Raw genomic sequence first — 22,044 nt, forward strand, 5'->3', positions numbered from 1 at the left:
CTGCTTCCTCTTCTCTTCCTCTGTGGTGTTTGTCAGCATCCTGTGGTCTCAGCACCTGTCCTCCCTCCCTCTCCTTGTTTCCTGCTGATGCTGTCGTCTTCCTCTCGTCATCAGAACAGGTGCTGGTTTTCTGCTGGTCATCATATCGAGGGTTGGTGTTGGGGTGTGTCACCAGTCAGAACCAATGCAATCCAGTCTAAACCTGTATCAATGGTACATGTAAACCATTTTTCGTTGACGTTATGATGATGTCATACTTGGCAACAGTAAAAGACAACAGATAAAAATCAATCTGGATGTAACATAACCCAGCAGCTAAAATGGCTAACGTTAGCATGGAACCACTTCCTGGCTAACAGTATAAACACCGGGGTATTTGTTGTTTTATTGCTTTAATACCGACTTCTTTCAACAAAAGAAGCCATAATTTTAAATTACCAGCAGGCCTTCGTCATGACGTCATCCTTTAAATACAGTAAAGTGGTCAGAATGACCTCATGCATCAAAATCTTTTAGTGGAAGACTTGATCATTCTCGACATGTGTAAGGATCGGATTCATTTCCTCTGAACAGACTGACAGAATCGTCATTGAGTCGTTGAAGGGCAGACAGACGTGTCATATGTCGATCGATCTATCAAAGATCAAAGTTTTGTGACGTCATCTCCATTTATTGAACCGTGACCACTTTTTCTACGCGGACAGGTGTATTTTCACCGGCAGAAGGTTTCTGTTGTTTGTTCAAAAAACAAACAAAAAAAAAACTTCGTGTTACCTTAAAAACACCTCCGACTGTGACGTCACGTGAGCTGCAGCAACACGGCGCGAGCCGGGAGGGAGGGAGCGCAGCCGCGCGCGGACAGACCCCAGGTGAACGCACGAGCCTCAACGTCCGCAGGAGGCGAACAAACAGCGAAGAAGAAGAAGAAGACGGAGAAGGAACCCCGCTACGAGGAGGGCTGAAGAGAAAAACACCGCGGGGTGGGTTCTGGTATCATCCGCGCGGGTCTCCCGGTGCCTCCCTCCTCCTCCTCCCGCCGGTATCGATCCATCAGTAGCTCGTTTACCGATCACATTTTCTCTTGCTCGACGTTTCTTGGCTCGTCAGGGCGTAAAGTGGATTTGTGACGTGGGCGGGAGGACCACCGTATAGACCGGGACCGAACCGAACCGCGACGGGAGATGGAGAGCAAAGAGAAAGCACCGGCAGGTAGGAAATAGACGGGCGGATGGAGGGATGGATGATGGAGGGGTGGATAACGGAGGGTTGGATGGAAGTTTCCTGACCCTGTAAGGATGGATGAGAGGAAGTTGGAGGGATTTACTGTGGAGGAGTGGAGGGATGGATGGATGGATGGACGGATGGATGGATGTGATGCATGTTGGGTACAAGTGTACTGCGGTATCCTGCTGCTCAAATCCTGCAGCTTCAGTAGAGCTTCTAGGTGTGGTTATTATGGGATGGGGTGCAGTGTGTGTGTTTTACCAAATGGCTGGGTGAAGCCTGATGCAGCAAAAATACACACACAGAGTTAGAGAGAGACAGGTGGGCTGAGGGAGAGACAGGAGGATCAAACCAGGATTTGGGGGGTTGAATGTTGCAGACAGACAGGTGAGACAGGATGGTCAGGATAGGGAGACAGACAGTAGGGTAGATAATCGAAAGACAGACAGGAGGGCAGATAACAGAAAGACAGGAGGACATATAACAGAGAGACAGACGGGAGAGTAGACACAACGGAGACAGACAGGAGGGTAAGTAACAGAGGGACAGACAGGAGATCATATTACAGAGAGACAGACAGCAGGGCAGATAATAGAGAGACAGACAGGAGGGAAGATAACAGAGAGACAGACAGGAGGGTTGATAAAAGATGGGAAGACAGATAACAGAGAGACAGGCGGGGGGTTGATAACAGAGAGAAGGACAGGTGTATGAAAAGACAGCATAGGTAGACAGGAATGCAGGTAGACAGGTGGAGAAAGAGACAGGATGACATCCACAAAAACAGACAGGAGATCAGAAAGACAAAAATGCAGACAGCTGTGGTAAAGTTATGTGCAAGGGGGTGTGGCTTATGAAGCCCATACAGAGTGATGCATTCTGGGAACTGCAGTAAATACTTGCGTCTAAACACATATAAACCACAAATAAACAACTGACCAGCTATGAGCTAACAACAACCTATGAGCGAATAATTATACCTGTCCCGAGCGATTATTATTAAGAAAAAAATCAAATGATCCATTAACAAACCACTATTAACAAACAAAGATCCATTAACAAACAAAAAACAAAAAATTACTCATAACAAGCAACTTTTAATAAACTGATCCATTAACCAACAACTATTAACAAACAAAATTTATTAAGATAACAGTGAATTATTATCAATAACTGATTAGTATCTATAACCTCACCACTATGCATAAAAAGCAGTTATCCTTGAACTAAGATATCTAATTAAACTAACCAACCATCAGATAATGTCTGACCGTAACTAACCAAACGCAAACAGGCTACTAGCTATCCGCAAGTGACACAAACTTTTCCATTTGCTAGCATCGCAAGCAAATGGGGGTGAGCGGGGGGCAGATGTGATCCTGGTGAATGTGCACAGCGAAAAAACCATTGGCTTTTTCATTGACGTACCAAAATTAAGTGTAATTGCACATCCGCTACAATAGATGGCAGTGGCACTTTCACATTGACATAAAATAGAATGTGCTAAGGAAGTATTTACTCCTCTGTTATAATGTGTATTTTTTATGGTGATATTTTAGGATTGCAGCTGGACAAATCTAAGGATGTGACTGACACAGCCCAGATGTATATTTCTGTTTGTGTGGTATTTATTGATGTCACTGAAAAGTAGGAGCTGGAAACCCTCAATGGTTGGCCGCTTGAATGGATTTATTGCCAAGTGCAAGCAGGACGATGTTTTCCCAGGCTTCTTGAATTACCACTGCATAATCCATCAACAAGCGTTATGCACTAGAATGTTCAATATGAAAGACATGGATGTGACAATGAAGATCACCAGTTCCGTTAGCGCCAGATCTCTTAAAACACGTCTATTCTATGAACATCTGAAGGAGGCTGACTGCGACCACTCTGAGTTGTTGGAACACACTGATGTGAGATGACTGGGCTGAGGGAAATTCCTTCAAAGATTTTGAGAGATCTGTCTGGAGATTAATGAGTTTATCCAAGTAACTGGAAATGCAGAATACAAACAGCTAAATGACGATCAGTGGGTGTTAGTGAAGTCAGTTCCAAGTCCTGTTCCTCAATGAGTGGTGCTCATTGGAAGTGTGCTTGAGGCTGGCTGTCGGCAGCGACTCTCTAGACGATGCATCTGTGGCTGATTCCAATCAGTTCAAGTCATCAGAATAAACACAGGCTCATGCTTTTATGCAAGGTACAAAAATGTACATTGTACATACTGTATATTTCCAATATATTTAATTAAAAATGTATGTTTTGTCTTTTTGTGGTTGGTAGATCTTTTTGACTTGGTCATTTTATAAGCATCTCTCATGCTGAAAAAATGCGTGCAGCCTTGAGGGTGGACAGTAAGCTCACTGATGTGTGTAGATGAAGTCTTAATTACAGCTGAAGATCTAAACTGGAGTTAGCTGATCTATGATATCAAGAAATAAATTATATCTTTCTGACAGACTTTAAATGTAAACGTATATTGAATTTGTACATGTTGTTAAATACCTCCTTTCGTCAGATGTTTATCAGTCAGTTAGCTTATTGACTTCGGCATGAACGTGTGTGCTTTCAGGTAAAATGAGTATAGTGAAAGTTTCAGTTTGTGTTTGTTTACAGTGGACTGATAAGTATGTTGTATTGATTCTGGGATCAGATCTACAAGATTCAGGACTACACACAACAGAGAAACCTGAAACACACAAAATGTCCCTGGAGAGGTTGTTGTTTCAAATTGATTTATGTTTGTGGTGCTGCTGACCGAGTGAAAATCACGCAAACACTGTGTGTGTGTGTGTGTGTGTGTGTGTGTGTGTGTGTGTGTGTGTGTGTGTGTGTGTGTGTGTGTGTGTGTGTGTGTGTGAGGGAGAGAGAGAGCGTGAGAGAGGCCTCATCCATTTCACGACGTCGTAAAGATATCCTACAATAATGCCAGTTGCCATGGGTAGAACTAGCTGTCAGCCATCATGTTAAACGTAGCTAATAGCTAATACTAGCTATCATAATTAAAACTAGCTCATTTCAGCTATCATAAATAACATTAGCTAATTTAAAATGAAATATCACGAGTGATGAAACTGAACAAAGTTTCCACTGTAGATGAATGAATGTCACTACATTACCATTACTACTAGCATGAGTTAACACAATGCCAACCAACCTGGCTTGACTTCCTTAGCATCAGGCTAGTTGGTGGGTGAAAGAATGTGGGACGTGTGGTGTGTTTGAAAGCAGTGGGTGAACTGTTGCAGGAAATATAGTGCAGGTAATATTCAATCACTTCTGGGGACAACAACAGCAACCAGACAGGTGGTGGCGCCGTTTCTTCTTCTGTGGTTCAAGTAGACAACATGACAGGGGGTGTGTGTTCTACAGGAGATCCCTTATCTGGGAACAGATTTAGTCACACATTTACTGCTGGAATAATGTGAGAATAAAGTGCTGAGCAGGTTTTGTGTTACAGGAAGTGATGAACCATGTCTTATGCACGGCATTATGGGATGGATGTGATGGAAAGGAGACACACCCCTCCTCCACTGGAAATGGACATAAACAGCATGAGATGCTGAGCTCAGCTCAAACAGGCTGAGGGCGGTGTGTGTGTGCCCCACCCTGTTGAAGAGCCTTTTGTCTCTGTACTTGTTTCACTGGTTCCCAGCAGCGCTTTGCCCCCCTGTCAGGCTCTAATGGAAACAAATTGTATTTGTATGAAATTGAAACTTTATTCAAAGCCTCAGAGAACAAGAACATACGCCTGCTTGTGAAACAACACTGATCCCAGTGGAAAATGACATCACGGAAGACCTAACGGCGCATGACATCACACGCCATATGTCCATTTAAAGGAGCAGCTGTTTTGGTAGCAGGGGTTCAGATTAACCCTTTAAATGCTGTTCAGAAGCTTTGTTGGAGGTAGCTGGAAATTATTTAATAATAATAATCAACCCTTTTATTCATCCCCGAATGATGAATAAAATTTGTTTTGGTCCACATCGGCCACACTCCAGTCCCCCAACCTAAGACCCAGTGGACTGAGCTACTGCCGACCCATTGAACCATCGACCAATAAAATCCTACAGTAACCTCAACTCTGCAGAAATGCAGGATGCATCAGATGCACCTACACGAGAGGCGTTACAATGCTCATCCTGGAGTACTGATGATATTTGATTCATCAGCAGAATGACTGTTTCACTTAGTGAACCTGAATGGTTTCACTGTGTGAACCTAGACTGTGTCACTTGTGTGTACCTGGACTGTTTCACTGATTGAACCTGGACTATGTGTGAGACCTTTAGGATTTATAGAGTAAAACAGAATCTTCATTAATATAACAACAACATCAAAAACGACAACAATAATGACAATAATAATAATAATGATAATAATAATAATAATAATAATAATAATAATAATAATAATGATAACATCTCACTTGACCTTAAGAATGTTCAAATAAATTAGACAAAAAGCATTTGGATTTCCTCCTCATTTTTCATGAGCATGTTGTGTAGTTTGTATTTGTGCTACTATTTCATTGTGTTGTAGTATTACCAGCTAATAGCACTCAACAGAATCAATGCTAAAGTGTTAGCATGTCACTGATGGATTATGGCTGCTAATGTATCTGTGCTAACTGCTGGGACAGTCTGAGGAATGGGTTGTGTTCCTTTAAGAGTATCGTTATGGAGACACGGGGCGTGGGGGGGGTCGGGGTGGGGGTGGGGGTTAGAGTGTGTGTTAGGGAGAGAATAAGGGGGGAAGCAAGATTAACCTTAAAGTGTATCATCATGAAGAGGGAGAGGGAGAGAGGGAGCAGACCTTTCGATTATTTATGAGGCTCTTTGGTAAATGGTCTCCGAAACACACACACACACACACACACACACACACACACACACACACACACACACACACACACACAAACACTCTGACACACACTGGTCTGCGGCTGGAGGCACGTCTGAGTGCTGCATTAAGGCTTCCATCAGCTTCATCCACTTCCTGATTGAGGAGCTCGCCAAAGTAAGAGTCCTGCCTGAACACGCCTCTCACCTGGCTGTACATGTGTTCAAAGGTTTGTCTGGTGTGATTCCACAAGTGTATGGAACAGATGATGCATTCAGTACACATACACACCCGAGCCTTTTACTTGAAGGTCAAAATGTGTTTGGCACTGTAACAAATCATTAACCAGCAAGAAAGCACTTGTGTTTCAATTTTTTTCTCAGGAAGCTTTCAATGGTTGAGGATTTTTTTTTCTTATAAATAAAAGCTGTTCTGCTACAATGACGTTTCAAGCTGACACCTGTAATTAGCGTTCCAACCATTTTCCTTGTTCTCCAGGTTAGACGGACCAGGTGTGTCTTCAGTCCAGACACACACTCTACACAAACTAAAACAAACTCAACAAACTTCAGCACAATCTCTGCTTGGCTACAAATCACTGATTGGATGTGAACAGTTTCTGGTCCCTCCGTTACCTACTTCCTTGGTCCTGTCAGTGAGGCGGAGCCTATACCAGCTGACACTGGGCAGGGGGCGGAGTTTAAGTCAGCAGTTCATCTCGTTCAGGGCAAACTATGCCAACGTTCGATCAATGAGCAGACCATCAGTTATTGATGGTTGAAATATTGATCATCACTTCATGAACACTTCATGATTCTGCTGATCTGACATCAGCTCATATTGGTGATCTCACCTCTGAACACCTTTCACAGTTGGACAGATTCAAACCCAGGCCCGTCTCAGCTTTGAAAGACAGATGAGATGCTTTTGTATTTATTTACCAGTCAGTTACCAAGGAGACATCATCACCTCCACCAAGGAGGTTCAGGTTTCATCCTGGGCCTGTGATTGGTTGATGTGTTAACTACTGGGCGGATTTTAACCCGTCGTGGTCAAAGGATACGTGGTTGGACTCGGAACCCTTCAGGTTCTGGTGTGGTTCTGGGTAAAGGCTTGGATCTGTATGGTTTGAACCCATTCATGTCTACATTCTCCTCAGATCACATGACTCACCAGGACCAATAGGACGCCAAGAAGAGAGCCCGATACGGCTGAACATTTAAGAACAGGAACATTTGATCCACATGAGGATGGAAGAATTTCATGATACAGAATTCAGGAATTGACACAAATAATCTGGTCACATGTCAGCCGAGCACCAATAGGAGCTGATCTTCTAGAATCCTGTTCTATAAATAACTTGACTGTCATCAGGTGTTCCCGGCGGAGGTAAAGATGGAGAGAATGGCCTCAGAGGCTTTATACTAGGAGCTAGCTGGGATTCCAGTGACTCAGCTAAAAACACGCTAAAGATAACTTGTGATTGATAGCAGACAGGAGAACGACGCGGTCACGACCTGTCATAACTCTTCCTCTGGCGACAGGCGAACAGGAACAGATCATATTTAGCTCTGGACATGGATTAAGAGGATCATGAAACTTTAGTGAGGGCACAAAACTCCTTCTGTGTCGTCACATGACTTGATCGGCCTCTAACGCTCCTCCTCTGAGTTTGCTTCATGCCGCTCATTGACTCATTCGGCGGCTGGCGGGAGCTGACTCAGGTGTCGGCCAGCAATGACCCGCTACCGCAGCCTGTTCCGTCGGCTGCTTTCCGGCGAGGGCAAAGGAGAGGAGGAAGACCGGGAGGAAGGCAGCACTCCAAGAGAGAGCAGCCAGCAGCGTAAGTCCAACCGCAACAACCACGTCGTCCAATAACCTCCAGCAGTCGATTAGCAGTGATAGCTGAAGCTAGCGTGTCGCATCAGAGCAGAGAAAAATAAAATGATTGATATCCGAACATGTTGTTTTGAACAAATAAACAAACCAAAAAACAAACAACATGACAATTTCATTATTATTTATGTCATTACACCAGGATTTAAAATCTGCAACTTGCCTCAGGAGATGATGATTGAAATCATTCAATATGGTTTTCTTATTTTATTGTTGTTGTTGTTGTTACTAAAATGATTAATTATCTGCATTAACAGATTATGCATTAACAGATTATTTCACTAACAGGAAAAAAAACCAGGTTTAAGTTCTCGTATTTTATAGTCAATCTTTTTTTGCGTCATATGCAGCATTCAGGACAACTGGGAAATATCATCTTCCGAGATATTTGTGTGAAAAACAAATCTGTGTGTGTGTGTGTGTGTGTGTGTGTGTGTGTGTGTGTGGGGGTGTGTGTGGGTGTGTGTGTGCGCACGCGCGTGCGTGTGTGTGTGGTCTTTATTTAGCCTCTGTACGGTAAGACTAGACAGACGTGTCGGGGTGTTAAACCTCAAGATGTTTGATCTGCTGAGTTTATTTGAAATGTCAAGGTGTAAGTTTATCACCAATCAGAATGCAGCCTTCAGGTGTCGATAGCACCAGTTCCCCTCTTCCTCCACCTCCTCCCCCCTGTATCAGATGCCAGTAGTAGTGTTTAATATCAGTTTGAATGTCTTCATCACCTCTCAGCCAATCACATCTCACCTCACTCTCTTTAGACACACTGATTGGTCTCTCGTGTGCTGATCAGCTCTCTGCCATCCTTCATTTTTCCTGAGTACACTAAATGCATCAAATTTAATTATAACAGCAGTGACCTCAAAATGACCTTGGCAGAGCGTGACCCTAGAGTACTACCTGTCACAATGATGCACGCTATGTTTTAATTTATTAAATTGCTTTTGAACGGGGTTAAACGTGAGGGTGGGGCCATTGTTGGGAGAGGCAGCAGTGTCTTGTGGGTCTGATGTGAGTCATGTTTGTTGGATGCCGTTACAGTTGAACTGGTTTCAATTTTTCACTGTTGGCGTCGCACCAATTGTTCCATTAATCATGCTTGATTTCCGGTTTCTGCACAAAAGCCCTGCCCCACAGGTGCACCACACTGTTTTGCTGATTTCCTGCTTTTCCATGGTGCTTCCTGAGGCAGCTGTGGAGATGATGAAAATATAAAGTGTGACAAAGCAGTTGTCAGCTAAACCACAGAAGGACAAGATCACTTGAAAATGGGGTCTAGGCTCAGAAACAGGAAGCTGAAAGAGGCAATGGAAGAGGACCATCCTGATTGGTCCCTGATCTCCTTGTAAAATATAAAGTCTTTAATCACTCTGTTTTTGTACTGATGCTACATGCAGCTAATGCTACGGTAGGAAATGGCTTTCCAAAATAAAAGCACACAAATGCATCCGATCCAACAGATATATTCCAGTTTGAGTTTCCCCTGAGACGTTTGGTATCGAGAAAACAGCGACAGAAATGGAACGCAAGACTAAAATTACCTCCAGAGAGAGGGTGTGTGTGTGTGACCTTGACAACGATCTCTCAGTTATATTTACATTCAGGTGTATTTTTGTTGGAGCAGCTGTGTTTCTTCAGCGCTGTCAGCACCTCCTTTCACTGCTGTGTCAGAAAAGTGACTTGTGGCTGGGCTACATGGACGTCACGTGTTCACACGGTGATCATGTCATCATGGCTGCACACAGCTGGAATAAGGACAGGCTTCCGTCTATTTGGATGGAGTCTGTTCTCTGATGGTGTCACCTGGGAATATGATCTGTGTTTAAAGATGTTGGATAAAACAATTTTGTAATTAAATGCCGCTTTACATTGTTATAAGATTAATGCAACCAATCAGAGTTCACCTCCAGTCCCTGTAAAGCCAGGCATGTCTCACCTGGAGCTGCTGTTTAACCAGCATCTTCTGGTCTTTCTCCACCATCTCCCAACCCTTTGTCCCATCAGCAACCCCATCTGACTGGAGGAGGAGGAGGTCTAGTGATGCAGCTGATCACAGATCATCCTGGTTATCAGCTGATGGGAGCAGGTGATTAAATATTTCATCATTAAGGAACAAAATATTGATGACATCTCCTGCAGCGACCCCCAGAAGATGAAACCGGATGCGCTGCTCCTCTGCTTCGCTGCTCCCCCTCTCTGTTGTGAGATTTCTCTCCCTGCTTCTGTCCTCTTTTTTATTCTTGTCATCCGTTCATCTGACGGTGTGACTGGACAAGGTGCAGCTGCCCGTTTCTCTGTGTCTCCCTCTAGTGGTCACTCTGTCTCTGCACCCTCATGACGTCATCGTTTTAAGTTAGGGGTTCGGGTTCATTCATTGTGTTTCCTGACACAAACCAGATGTCAGTTTGACTGTTCAACAGAAAGTCTCCGTCGTGGACTCTTAAATACTCGGTAGTGACAAAATGTAAGGAGCAGCTCGATGGGAAGTAGAATCCTCAAGAGGGGAACGCCGCTGGATCCGACAGGAAGAACTGGATCATGTTGATCTTGCCAACAGGACCGATTCCAGATAAGAGGAAGAAGTGCATTATCTTCATCATTTATTTATACTCTCATCCTCTGTTATCATTACCGCCTCAGTGAGAAGCTTCTCTTTAAAACTCTTTACAAGCATTACAACCATTCTGCATTTAGAGGTCATCAACTTTTCACATCTATCCAGCTCTAACATGACTCATTCCTGTGCCTGCATTACCCACAGTGCATCACTTTCTTGACAGAGGGTGGCGATAGATCTTGTGGAACACAGGTTCAAAAATTTCAAACTGGCTGGTCTGCTTGTGTGTGTGTTTGTGTCTGTGTGAGTGTGTGTGTGGTGTGTGTTTGCGTTTTTTCTGACATCATGAATCTTTCAGCAAGAGAATCTCCAGAATTAGAGATTCATGAAACATTGAAGGCACACCGTGGTCCAAGTGTTTGTGTTAATTAGGGTTATGATGTCTTGAAGTCACGTGATCACAGTCCACAGGTCAAGACGAGCATGTAAGGATTTCGGGAGTCAAATCATCGCTGAAGAAGCTTTTATCATAGTTTGCCTGTTGCATCAGTGAAAGGAAATATTCATCCTGGTGAAACACGGTTTTTTTTCTTGTTTCATCAGGAATTGTAAAAGCTTTATGAATGTGAGGATGATGATGAGGCTCTTCTTCACCGTTTGAGCTGAGTACCCACATGTAGGTCTTGTAACTGACAGAAAGCAGCACATGTAAATAATAATAATAAATCAGCACAAGTGAATTATAATAGGTCTCTGCCATTAAAAGAAAAGGATGGTGCGTCCCAATCGACCAGATTATGATTTCTGAAGTTCTCCTCTTGTCCAGCAGATGGTGCTGCTCCTCCAGGAGTCTCTCAGCGAGCGCCTTTTAGATTCAACACATTGAGATTCACACGGTCACGTGATAAAACATGCCGTCAGAGATGTTTATTTGTTGTTTATTACGTTGAGTGATTATGAGACTATTTCTGAAACATCAAAATCTCCTCATGTACCTACGGCAGGTATTTGAGACAAGACGCACAAGAATCAATTGCGACCTCGTTATGATCACAGATCAATAACCCCACTGGAACACTGATTGATAAGAAATGTTTGCATTGGTCCGCTTCAACTTCATTTTTTCTTCACATCTTGGAATCACAGAGAATAAATATTTTTGCTGTGTTTGTTTGGATGGTTCATCTTTAGCCAATGGGAGGAGCTTTCTTGGTCTAAGACACATGTGTCAAACTCAAGAACCGGGGGCCAAATGTGGCCTGCCACATCATTTTATGTGGCCCACAAAAGCATAAAAGGTCATGGTGTCAAAAAATAAATAGGTCAAATGTTGATTTTGAACAAAAGTATATTTCCCACAATGCAGTCATTTATTCTATTTTAACATTGACAAAAATGTTTGAGTTTAAAACTTTAAGGAGTAGTTACATTTATTTGACATTACATTTTGTCACATTCCATTACATTTATAAGTTACATCTGGCCCTCTGAAGACAACCATTATGCTGATGTGTCCCTCGGTGAAAATGAGTTTGGCACCCCTGGTCTAAGCTAAGCTAAATTATGGTTGATCACATGGTGGTAGCGTAGCGTAGCATGCTGTTAGTTTATAATTTTCTTTTTGATTTCTTTTTTCTCCTTGCTGTAAAGGGGTCAGATGTTAGCGAGTTAGCATTAGCTTTAGGTAGCCACATGTCTGTATGTGAGCGCTTGGCTGTGGGTTTATTTAACGATGATGGATCCGAGCGCTAGCACCAAGCTGCATCTTCCAGGCTTTCCCAGATCATCGTTCCTGCAAACAGGAAGATGTTCTTGGAGGATTAGCCTATTTATCGGCTGCGTGCGATGAGTCATCAGCAGATGCTGGACAGGGAGATGAATTTGGGATGCAGTATATTTAAGAGCGTTTAAGAATAGACTGAGGAACAATACTGTCATCTTTTTGAGCGTATTCCTGTTGCCGGCCTCGCTGCCGCCCACGCCGCCGTTTGTTGTTTCTGCTCCTTATCTGTGGCGTATCAGGTTGTCGGCCGCCTGTGATTGGTTCAGCAAACCAGGAAAAATAAACCGATTCTAATGGTTGTAAGAGGACTGAGCTCTACACTGAAAAAGAAATGTCAGGAAGTAAATCTTTAAAAATCAACTCTGTTCACACAGCGTTTACTCTGCTTTACTCTGTGTAAACACAGAGTAAAGCAGAGTGTTCTGATTACTTTGTAGACTCACGTACTGGGCTGTTAATTATTCTTTGCTGACATTCTCCTGCCCCCTGATGAAGCAGTCCGTCTATTGATCAGGTAACATTCCTGTACACACACACACACACACACACACACACACACACACACACACACACACACACACACACACACACACACACACAAGCACACACACACACACACACACACACACAAGCACACACACACACACACACACACACACACACACACACACACACTGGGAGTGTTGGCTGAAGGCCAGGAAATGGAATGTCTCCTTAACACCTAGCAAGAGAGTTCATAGAGTTTTCAGGTTGAAACCATTGAGCAGGCATTTGTTTGTTTGTTTGTTTGTTTGTCCAGGTGACCGTGGCCCCTCTAAAACACCCTGTTCTAGAAAGGTGCTCAGACAGGGTTGAGGGGAGGAGTTAAAAAACATCTACTGGCTGTTTGTCTGTTGGCACCACTAGGGCGTCACTATATGTGTGGTTTTCCTGATGGATGGATGTGACTCAGGGGGAGGGGCTGCAGAGGTGTGGGTCTGGTTTGAAGCTGTCTGCCCCCGCCCATCCTGATATCTTCTCATCCTCACCTTGATCTCTGCTCTGCACCGCGAGGACTCAGATACACGTCAGTAATTCATTACAGGTTGACCTGGTTTTTTTTTTTTCTGGTCTAAGCCTACATTCAGCGTGACGAAGCGTTCACTGACAGATTCTCTGACTCAATGACTTCTGTCTCACAAGAAAATGTTTCCTGACTTTCCATCGACATGGAGACAATAACTGCGTTTTATTTTAGGATGGACTGTTCCTTTTAAGTGGTGATGCTAACAAAAGCGGTGCATGAAGTCAAAGGTCGCCGGCCTGTCTACTGGCCTGGGATCAGTTTCCTCGACCTCTCAGCTGAGGTTGCAGTTCTTCACAGAAGAGGGAATCATTCTTTGGAGGCGGAGCAGCGGGTGGCGTGTCACATGACCTGATCTCAAAGCAGATCCTACACAGATTTAGGAACACAGGTCTGGGACCAGCTCTCATCTGTTGTTGGGGCAAAACAGCATGAATTCATCTTGTGCTGATTCTGTCAAGTACAGGGCGACTTCAGGCGCATCAGCACCACCTTGTGGATTGGAGGAGGACCTCTTCCGGAAGAGACACCCACATCAAAAATCTGCTGGTCCACAAACTTGAACCAGACCCAGTAGAACCAGATCACTTCAGTGGATGGACTGAAAGGAGAATCTGATGTGAGAGAGGCGAAACATCAGGCTGGGTATTTATAGGAGCTTCTTCCACACCTCCACCTCTCATATCTCCCTCACTCTCTCTCCTGTCTCTCCATCGCTCTCTCTTTTTTCTGTGACAACCGCTCTCTCCTCACAGCCTCTCACCACATTCAGCAGCTCTCTGGCTGTGAGGAGGAGGAGGAGGAGGAGGAAACAAGAGAGTCAACTAGAGCAGAAGAGAGTTGCTGTTTGATTTCCTGCTTTCTCGTCTCTCTTGGATCATCGGTTGTATTCTTCTTCATCGTCCTCTTTCTTTAGCCCCGTGTCTGATCACCATCTCTATCTGAAAGTTATTGGGAGAGCTGATGATGAAGATTTTGTTTGAACGGCGATAGCATCTGAAAAGAAGCCGTCCTGAAAGGCGTGAAAATGGAACAGCGATCAGTCTCCCATCATGCTTTGGTTTCTGGTCTTAACTTCCCAAACCAGGGAATATTTGGTTTATTTTTCCGATGAGATGAGGGATTTTTCTTCATGGTTGATCAAACCGAACTTCTAAATCTTCTCCTTTAAAATGGTTGAGATCAGTTTCTATCAATTTCTTCAGGTTGTGGATTGAAAGTGAAGTCAAACCTGCACGATGTGAAGTTTCTTAAATACATGAATGAGGCTTGGAATCTGCAGAAATTTGGAAAGACCTTCTGGAAGTGGATCTGCAGTGTTTTGAATTTTCAGTCAGACACTCAGAGGTTCACACCGATGAGACATGCCAGCTGATCAAGACTGAAGCACCAAACTCCAACTGCCGCTCCGGGAGATGGCGGCGGCCATTGCCAGCTCCCTGATCCGACAGAAGCGTCAGGCGCGGGAGGCCAACAGCGAAAAGGTCGCCACCAACAAGAGGCGCTCTAGTCCGAGTAAAGACACCAAGTCTTTGTGTGACAGACACATCTTCAGCGTTTTCTGCAAAGTTCGCTTCTGCAGTGGGAAGAAAAAACCGGTCCGAAGGAAACCAGGTGTTCTGTCTGTCTGTCGATCTATCAAACTGTCTAGCGTCTGCCTGTCTGTCTGTTTATCACCTATTTATCATCCGTCATCTATCATCTATATATTGATCTCTCTATCTGTCTGTCTATGTATCTGTCTGTCTCTGTCTATCATCTATCTATCTATCTATCTATCTATCTATCTATCTATCTATCTATCTATCTATCTATCTATCTATCTATCTATCTATCTATCTATCTATCTATCTATCTATCTATCTATCTATCTATCTATCCATCCATCTATCTACAGATCTCTCTATCCTCTATCAGAAATCTTCATCATTTAATCATTTCATTTCAAACAATGGAGGCAAAGAAATGACTTCCTGTGTCAAAGGCTTTGATCCTGACCCAAACAGAAATAGTTGTGAAGTTCTGAACCATATAACGCTTTGATCATGTCGGGCTGAGGAACGGGGTGTTCTGACCCGACAGAAGTGTTTCAGCTCACAGCTTGGAAATAGAACGTCTGGTTCAACATCAGGCAGATCAAAAACAGAACCTAGAAATATCTGTGGGACCATGACGGTTCTGGTTCTGGTCTTCTGTCTGAAGGTATCCAAAGCAGCGGCTCTGCCTGTCTTGAGTCTCTTTCTTCCGAAGAGGACGAGTCCCTCTGCCTCCATCCCTTTACCTCCGGTCCTGTTCACCTCATCACACATTGCTGCTGTCATCTGACAGGTGGTCCGCGGGCCAGAGTTACTACCTCAGCGAATAGGAACAAACCAGTTGGACCAGTACGAACCTCCCATGAAGGTGGCGCTCTGTTCTGTCCTGACTCATTTAGTTTAAACCTCTGAGTAGAACTCTGGGACCAGCAGAACCTCCATCTAGTGTCGCGTTGGAGTTGTTTAGTGTTTGTGTCCCACTTTAACCTGCACTATATTCAGTATGTGTGTGTGTATGTATCGTGTGTGTGTGTGTGTGTGTGTGTGTATCTGATGTTTATCTGATGTTTATCTGGTATGTGCGGTGTGCGTCTATCTGGTGTTTATCTTAACCTGTACCTGGTGTGTGCGTTTGTGTGTGTACGTTTGTGTGTGTGTGTGTGTGTGTTTGTGTGTGTTGCAGAGCCCCAGCTGAAGGGCATCGTGACGCGTCTCTTCAGTGAACAGGGTTTCTTCCTCCAGATGCAGCCGGATGGAGCGATCGGCGGGAACAAGGACGAGAACAGCGACTACAGTGAGTCCTTCCTCATCGTCCGTCCGTTATCCGAGTGTTGGGAGTGTTCCGACACTCAAACATCCCCTGACACAAACACCTGATCACCTGACACACACATCAGTTTGGGTTTGGGTCAATCGACAACTTTGTGAATCGGTTGCCATGGGACCAGAACTAAATCCTGTAAATCTTTGGGTGGATTTGAATTCAGGAGTTGTTTGTTTACTTGTTTGTTTGTTGTATTTATGGATATGTTGGATCCACTTGTCTGGATGAGTCCAGGATTGTAGGATTTTAAATCCTCCTGTGTCTAAAAGAGGAACAGAAAGGAGGACAGGAGAAGGAGATGTTTTTGATTTCCCTCTGAGTTAAATAAGAGGATTAAAGTCAACCATCACCAGAGGCTTCTTCCTCCTCCTCTTCATCCTCCTCCTCTTTTCCATCCTCACCCTCTTCTTCATCCTCACCCACACTACAGCTCTCCATCCCTGAGGATTAAATCACCACCCGTCACTCCTCCGTCTCCCCCTCTCTTTTGTTTGGTGTCTTCTCTACATCTATCTGCTGAAGCTGAACGTCAGGAGGCGCCGCTGTTAGCATTAAAGTCCTAAAGCTAAGCTAAGCTAACGGCTTGACAGTCGGGGTATTCATAGCAAACATTAAGGGTCTCACTTGTGGAACAGCAACACCTGTAGAGACGATGTGTTCACAGACACAGTGAACCGTCCATCAATCAAAACATCAGCTGTCATCCTGTCTCAGATCAATTAGAACATTTTCAGTATGATTGTTGATCATTACTTTATCCCATGCTTCGAAACATGGAGGCGCACCTCCTCCACTCTCGATGGTGAAAAAAATTTATCATTACTGCTTCACTTATGTAATTTTTCTCTCAGCCAATCGGATACAGAGTTCAACTTGTTAACTTGTCTGTCTGTCTGTCTGTCTGCCTGCAGCTTTGTTCAACCTGATTCCGGTGGGTTTGCGGGTCGTGGCGATCCAGGGCGTGAAGGCGGGACTCTATGTGGCAATGAACGCAGAAGGATTCCTCTACACATCGGTAAGAACACGTGCTGTAGCTCCGCCTCCAATCAGGAGGTAATAATCTGATCTCTCCAAATAAAGGAAATGTGTCACAGATGTAAACGGACGAAAGTAAATGAAGACTTTTTACACAACACTGCCTGTCGAGTGAAGGAGGAGGGTCTTCGTGATGGTAAATTCATCCTCCTGTCGGTGCAGCAATAGAACACGACAGAAACCAAGTCACTCAGCTGCTTTTCATCTCTTACCATGTGACCAGAGCGATTTTAAAATATTGATATAGAAACACCAGATAGTATAAAAAGAAACGATCAGCGTCTCTGGAACAAAAAGCTCAGTGGAGGTCGGGCTTGGCTGAACAGTGGCAGTTAATAAAAGTGATAGAGCGTCGGCAGTGTGGACGCTGCAGATGGTTCGCTGCTGCTGAGTCCATGCACCATCCATAATTCATGTCTGCTCCTTCCATAAAACTTTAAAAAGCAATTCTTCCGTTCAGCCACTGAGTGAATAAACACGAGAGATGAGATGGAGGGATGGAGGAAGAGAGGGATGAAACAGCAGATGTAAGGAGAGGTTCTGAAGTCCGCAGCAGGAACAATCAGGATAATATGAAAATTGTTTGCTTTAAATTTGAGGGGAAAATATCCCATGAGGCCAATCTCCTTCCACATCCTTTCATAAAGAGGTTATGAGAAGGAATAAGAAAGACTTTGATTATTCCAAGATGGTGTCCCGCCTCCCTCGTGACATCAGATGTAATGAAAGCATAGCATGGGTAATGACGTCTCCACTGTTTGTGTGTCAGGATGTGTTCACAGCGGAGTGTAAATTCAAGGAGTCGGTGTTTGAGAACTACTATGTCATCTACTCGTCCACGCTGTACCGGCAGCACGAGTCGGGTCGCGCCTGGTTCCTCGGCTTGAACAAGGAAGGAGTCATCATGAAGGGAAACCGAGTGAAGAAAACCAAACCCTGCTCACACTTCGTCCCCAGACCCATCGAAGGTACGCACCCTGGTTAGCCTGGTTTAGCACAAACCCTGGAGGCAGGGGGAAACTGGTAGCCTAGAAATGTTTTCCAGACTAAGAATATTTCTAATTTTAAGTGTTCCTTTAACCAAAGTTTAAATATAAACTTTTTCTTGAATTTATTTTTGTGAGTATGAAAATAAAGCCAAACAGTAAGACAACAGATGACATCATCAGGTCAGTGTAGTGCTTTAACCTACAGCACCTGAACTCATCGTGAGGTCGTCCTGCAGGGAGTTCCTGAGTTTGAGGTCAGGATGAAGCTCTAATATCACAGATGGAGGTTTACCAGGAAACATGAAGCTCCTTCTCTGCTTTCACCTCCTCTGCCCCCCCCCCTCCTCCGCCATCATTTAAAAATACCTGTCACCTTCCCCTTCCTGTCCTCCTCTTCTTCCACGTCCTTCATCGTCTCCACACACATATAGGTTTTGTGAAGGGTGGGACACCACATCATCTCTTTGGCTTTATTAAAGTTTCCTTTCTCCTCCTTGCCCCCCTCCCCTCCCATCCCCCCTGCGACCCCTGCAGTATGCATGTATAAGGAGCCGTCGCTGCATGAGCTCGAGGAGAAGCTGCTGAAGTCGTCACGGAGCCCGACGCTGAACAGCCGGGAGCGGGAAAGGAGCGGGGAGCGCGATCTGGAGGAGGAGCAAGAGGACTGCACAGAGCAGGACGGATCATAGCCTGCAGCGCCCCCCACAGGTGGAGGAGGTGGAAGAGGAGGCGAACTCCCATTTTAACACTCCCTCTGTTCAGCAAAAGCAACGACAACCACACAACAAAGAAAACAAGAAAAAAAGAGGCAAAAAAAAAGAAAAAATCTTCTTCTTCCTCGTGTTGAAATATTTTAAATGTTAAGGAGGAGGGGCTTGTTTGGAAAAAAATATCAGAACGTTGATCATGATTTACATTTTATGCAAAAAGCCCCGCTGATACAGAGCCCGGAGGCGAGCACACCTACCCTTCATTGCTACGTCATCATCACTGCTGTCACAAATGCTTAGAACTCTGAAGCTTTAAGCCGTGTAGAAACTTCTCGTCCTTTCATTTCTTAATGAATGCAAAAACTTTCGCACTTTCCACACGCTGCGCTTCTTCTTCTTCTCTATGTTGTTCCGTCCAATCAGAGACAAGGATTGTTTATTTTCAGCTGCTATGTCTCGCTTGTTTCTTCGTGAGATTTACTGTAGACACTGCCGATAAAGTTTCAGGGGGTTGAACGCCGCCCTGTTCTGATCGGACTGGAGGAAGTCAGATTTTGTGAGTTTAATACTGTAAACTTCACATTCCTGCATTTTGTAAAATTACCATCAGTTTTTACTTTTTATGAACATCAGGGATTGAAATCTGCTCCAAACCATCCAGAGGCAGAAACAGCGCATTTAAATCACTTTTAAAAAAGCTACAATCATGGAGTCCATTTGTTCATTGTCCACAATGATGTCCTCAACTGTCATTTACTTTTTGGTTATCATCAGAGCTAAACATGAAGTTGCTTAAAATCACGGAGGTTGACGAAGCCAATCAGAATGATCGCCCTTGTGGTCAGATTGGGAAGCGCAGCGCCCACCCTTAGCAGGAAAAAGATAGCTAAACAGCCCGCTAGCAACTTTTCACGTGAATCTTTGATCATAAACTTCCAGCAAACCCGTTATGTAATGACAAGAAGGCCTTCCTATTGGTTGTCTGGACTGTAGATGGATTTGTGGTATGTTCAACCGTATTACATTTCCGAGCAGCATTTTAGAGACAGTTATGGTCAAATAAACATTTGAATATATTTACAATCTCCCCCCAACTTTCACTCAGGGAACAGCGACCCTAAGCCCCCCAACACACACACACACACACACACACACTCACAAACACATTTCCTGATAAGACTGAGCCCTGCAGAAAAGTAGTAAATAACAATACTCAGGAGCAGTTTATAGCTAACAGCTGGAGCCAACCGGCTCAGGGGGGCGGGGAAATAACACACAAGTGACAACAGTTAGGGCGGGGCAGACAATCCAACTTAGTTATTAACTAATTATAATAATCGACTATTTCTGCGTCTCAAAATGTTTCAAAACATGACTAGAAATAATTAGAAGGCACTTAGACTAATGCTAACACGCTAGCGTGAAAGAAGCAGCCCCCTGCTAACATCCTTAAAGCCGCATTCGGCATTGGTTTTTGAATTTGTGTTGATGTCTTGGATCTGATTGGTTCGCTATGATTTATGACATCACTGGTATGAGGAGGTCGTCCCGTTTCAATCGAGGCCCATCGAACACTGTCAGCGACTCATTCCCTTCCCACCAAACAGGAATGTGAAGTACAAAGAACTGACTGAAGAAAATGCAAATATCTTCCTCCGGTTTCTGTCTCGTGCTGCCTTCAAGGTCTGATCAAATTAGAAGTTTTTTGTTTATTTGGTAAAGTTGTAGGTTGAAATGTTGCATGATGAACTTTCCAAAGTGTAGCGACATCCCCACAGTCGTTTGTGGGATTTAAACAATTTATGGAGATGCTGACAGAGGAGCTGTGTCACTCTGATCTGGTCTGAACCAGTTCTGCCCCCATCCTGTGATACATTCAAAGACTGTCTGATATGAGATAGAGATGCGATGATGTGGCACAGCATGTCTTTGCGAGCCTAAAACACCATTTTTAAACATGATTGTATGTTTTGCTGCATCTGGCACACTGAGTCCTGATTGGTGCCCTTTTCAAAAAGGGGTGGGGCTTATTTAGAACTTTTTTTCATGTAGAAAGCATGTCAGAATTGTTGTAAAATGACACAAGCCAATTGTACAAAAGAGGTTCAGATCCAAACCAAAGGTAACTGATGATGTCATCACTTCCAGTAAGTATTGCAGCCATGTCCTCAGCTTCCTGATTGGTTCTTTTTTTGAATCTTATTTATATTTTTGCAGATTGAATGAATTTGTTCAAAGAACCCTGGGGAACAGTGGCACCTTATTCATGTTTGTGATTCATTATTAGTTTGTTGAATTTAGACAAAAACAAAAGTATTTATCTTTGATCTAAATCAAATAATTATTTTAAAGACAGTTTATGATTATTTTTATCCTAAAGTCACATCTTAACAGTCCAGAAAAAATACCCCTGTATTTCTGTTTCTTGGTTCAGCTTACAATTCGCGGCACTTCCCTTCCACTCATGATACATTTAGGGAACCTAGGAATCAGAGGGTTCTCTGATGACTCCAAGCTGTAGCAGTGTTCCATCCATTGTTTATAAAGAACAAAACTTTTCTTAGTTAGAGTGTGAAGTTTTTGTTGTTGTTTTTTTCATTTGCGGTTTTTAGATTTGTTTGAATATTTTCCTTTTAGTTTTTTTGTTTGTAGTCTTATTTGTATCTTTTGTTTGTTCGTTTTTGTGTTTTTGTTTCTATTTTTTGTAGGGTTTTTTGTGGGGTTTTTTCTTTGTATTTTTTGCTTGTGTTTGTAGGTTTTTTTGCATTTATTCTTGTAGTTTTTTGTTTGTGTTTTTCTTTGTATGGTTTTTGTTAGTAATTTTCACTTACTGGTTTTTCTGTCAGTATTTTTAATGTGCCACAACTGTAATTATCTCTACATTACTTCAGGCAGTAGCTGAATGACGCTGTCATTAGATTTGCTGCCACCATTATTAACAGTGACATCGTCAGCATTAAAAGATGCGGAGTTAGTGTTCACAGATGTAGAACTTGACTCTTATTGGCTGCCACCACACAGGATTTTCATTATTTTGGAAATGTTACATTTTTGTCTTATGTTGGTTCAAAATGGACGGATGGACAGAT

The 22,044-nt window shown here is 43.6% G+C and overlaps 1 protein-coding gene across 2 annotated transcripts; it reads left to right on the forward strand.

Annotated features, from left to right (window-relative positions):
• Positions 1-911: 911 nt before the first annotated feature.
• On the forward strand, positions 912-21,662 carry LOC137597110 (fibroblast growth factor 12-like). Of its 2 annotated transcripts, XM_068318057.1 has the most exons (6): positions 7,336-7,455; positions 7,557-7,909; positions 16,081-16,191; positions 17,133-17,236; positions 18,026-18,224; positions 18,780-21,662. In XM_068318057.1, exons 2-6 carry the CDS (start codon positions 7,804-7,806, stop codon positions 18,932-18,934), a joined length of 675 nt encoding a protein of 224 aa, XP_068174158.1. In that variant the 5' UTR covers positions 7,336-7,455; positions 7,557-7,803; the 3' UTR covers positions 18,935-21,662. The 2 variants fall into 2 exon arrangements, with proteins under 2 accessions (XP_068174159.1, XP_068174158.1); XM_068318058.1 differs by lacking the exons at positions 7,336-7,455; positions 7,557-7,909 and adding an exon at positions 912-1,209.
• Positions 21,663-22,044: the final 382 nt, after the last annotated feature.

Source organism: Antennarius striatus, chromosome 6, assembly GCF_040054535.1.
Source record: "Antennarius striatus isolate MH-2024 chromosome 6, ASM4005453v1, whole genome shotgun sequence".
NCBI lineage: Eukaryota > Metazoa > Chordata > Actinopteri > Lophiiformes > Antennariidae > Antennarius > Antennarius striatus.

What these genes read in the sequence shown, in the direction of transcription:
- LOC137597110 (XM_068318057.1), top strand. Translation starts at nt 7,804, where the DNA reads ATGACCCGCTACCGCAGCCTGTTCCGTCGGCTGCTTTCCGGCGAGGGC. An exon ending in AAGAGAGAGCAGCCAGCAGC is followed by an intron (nt 7,910 to 16,080) that starts GTAAGTCCAACC and finishes TGTGTGTTGCAG; the next exon opens with AGCCCCAGCTGAAGGGCATC. An exon ending in AAGGATTCCTCTACACATCG is followed by an intron (nt 17,237 to 18,025) that starts GTAAGAACACGT and finishes TTTGTGTGTCAG; the next exon opens with GATGTGTTCACAGCGGAGTG.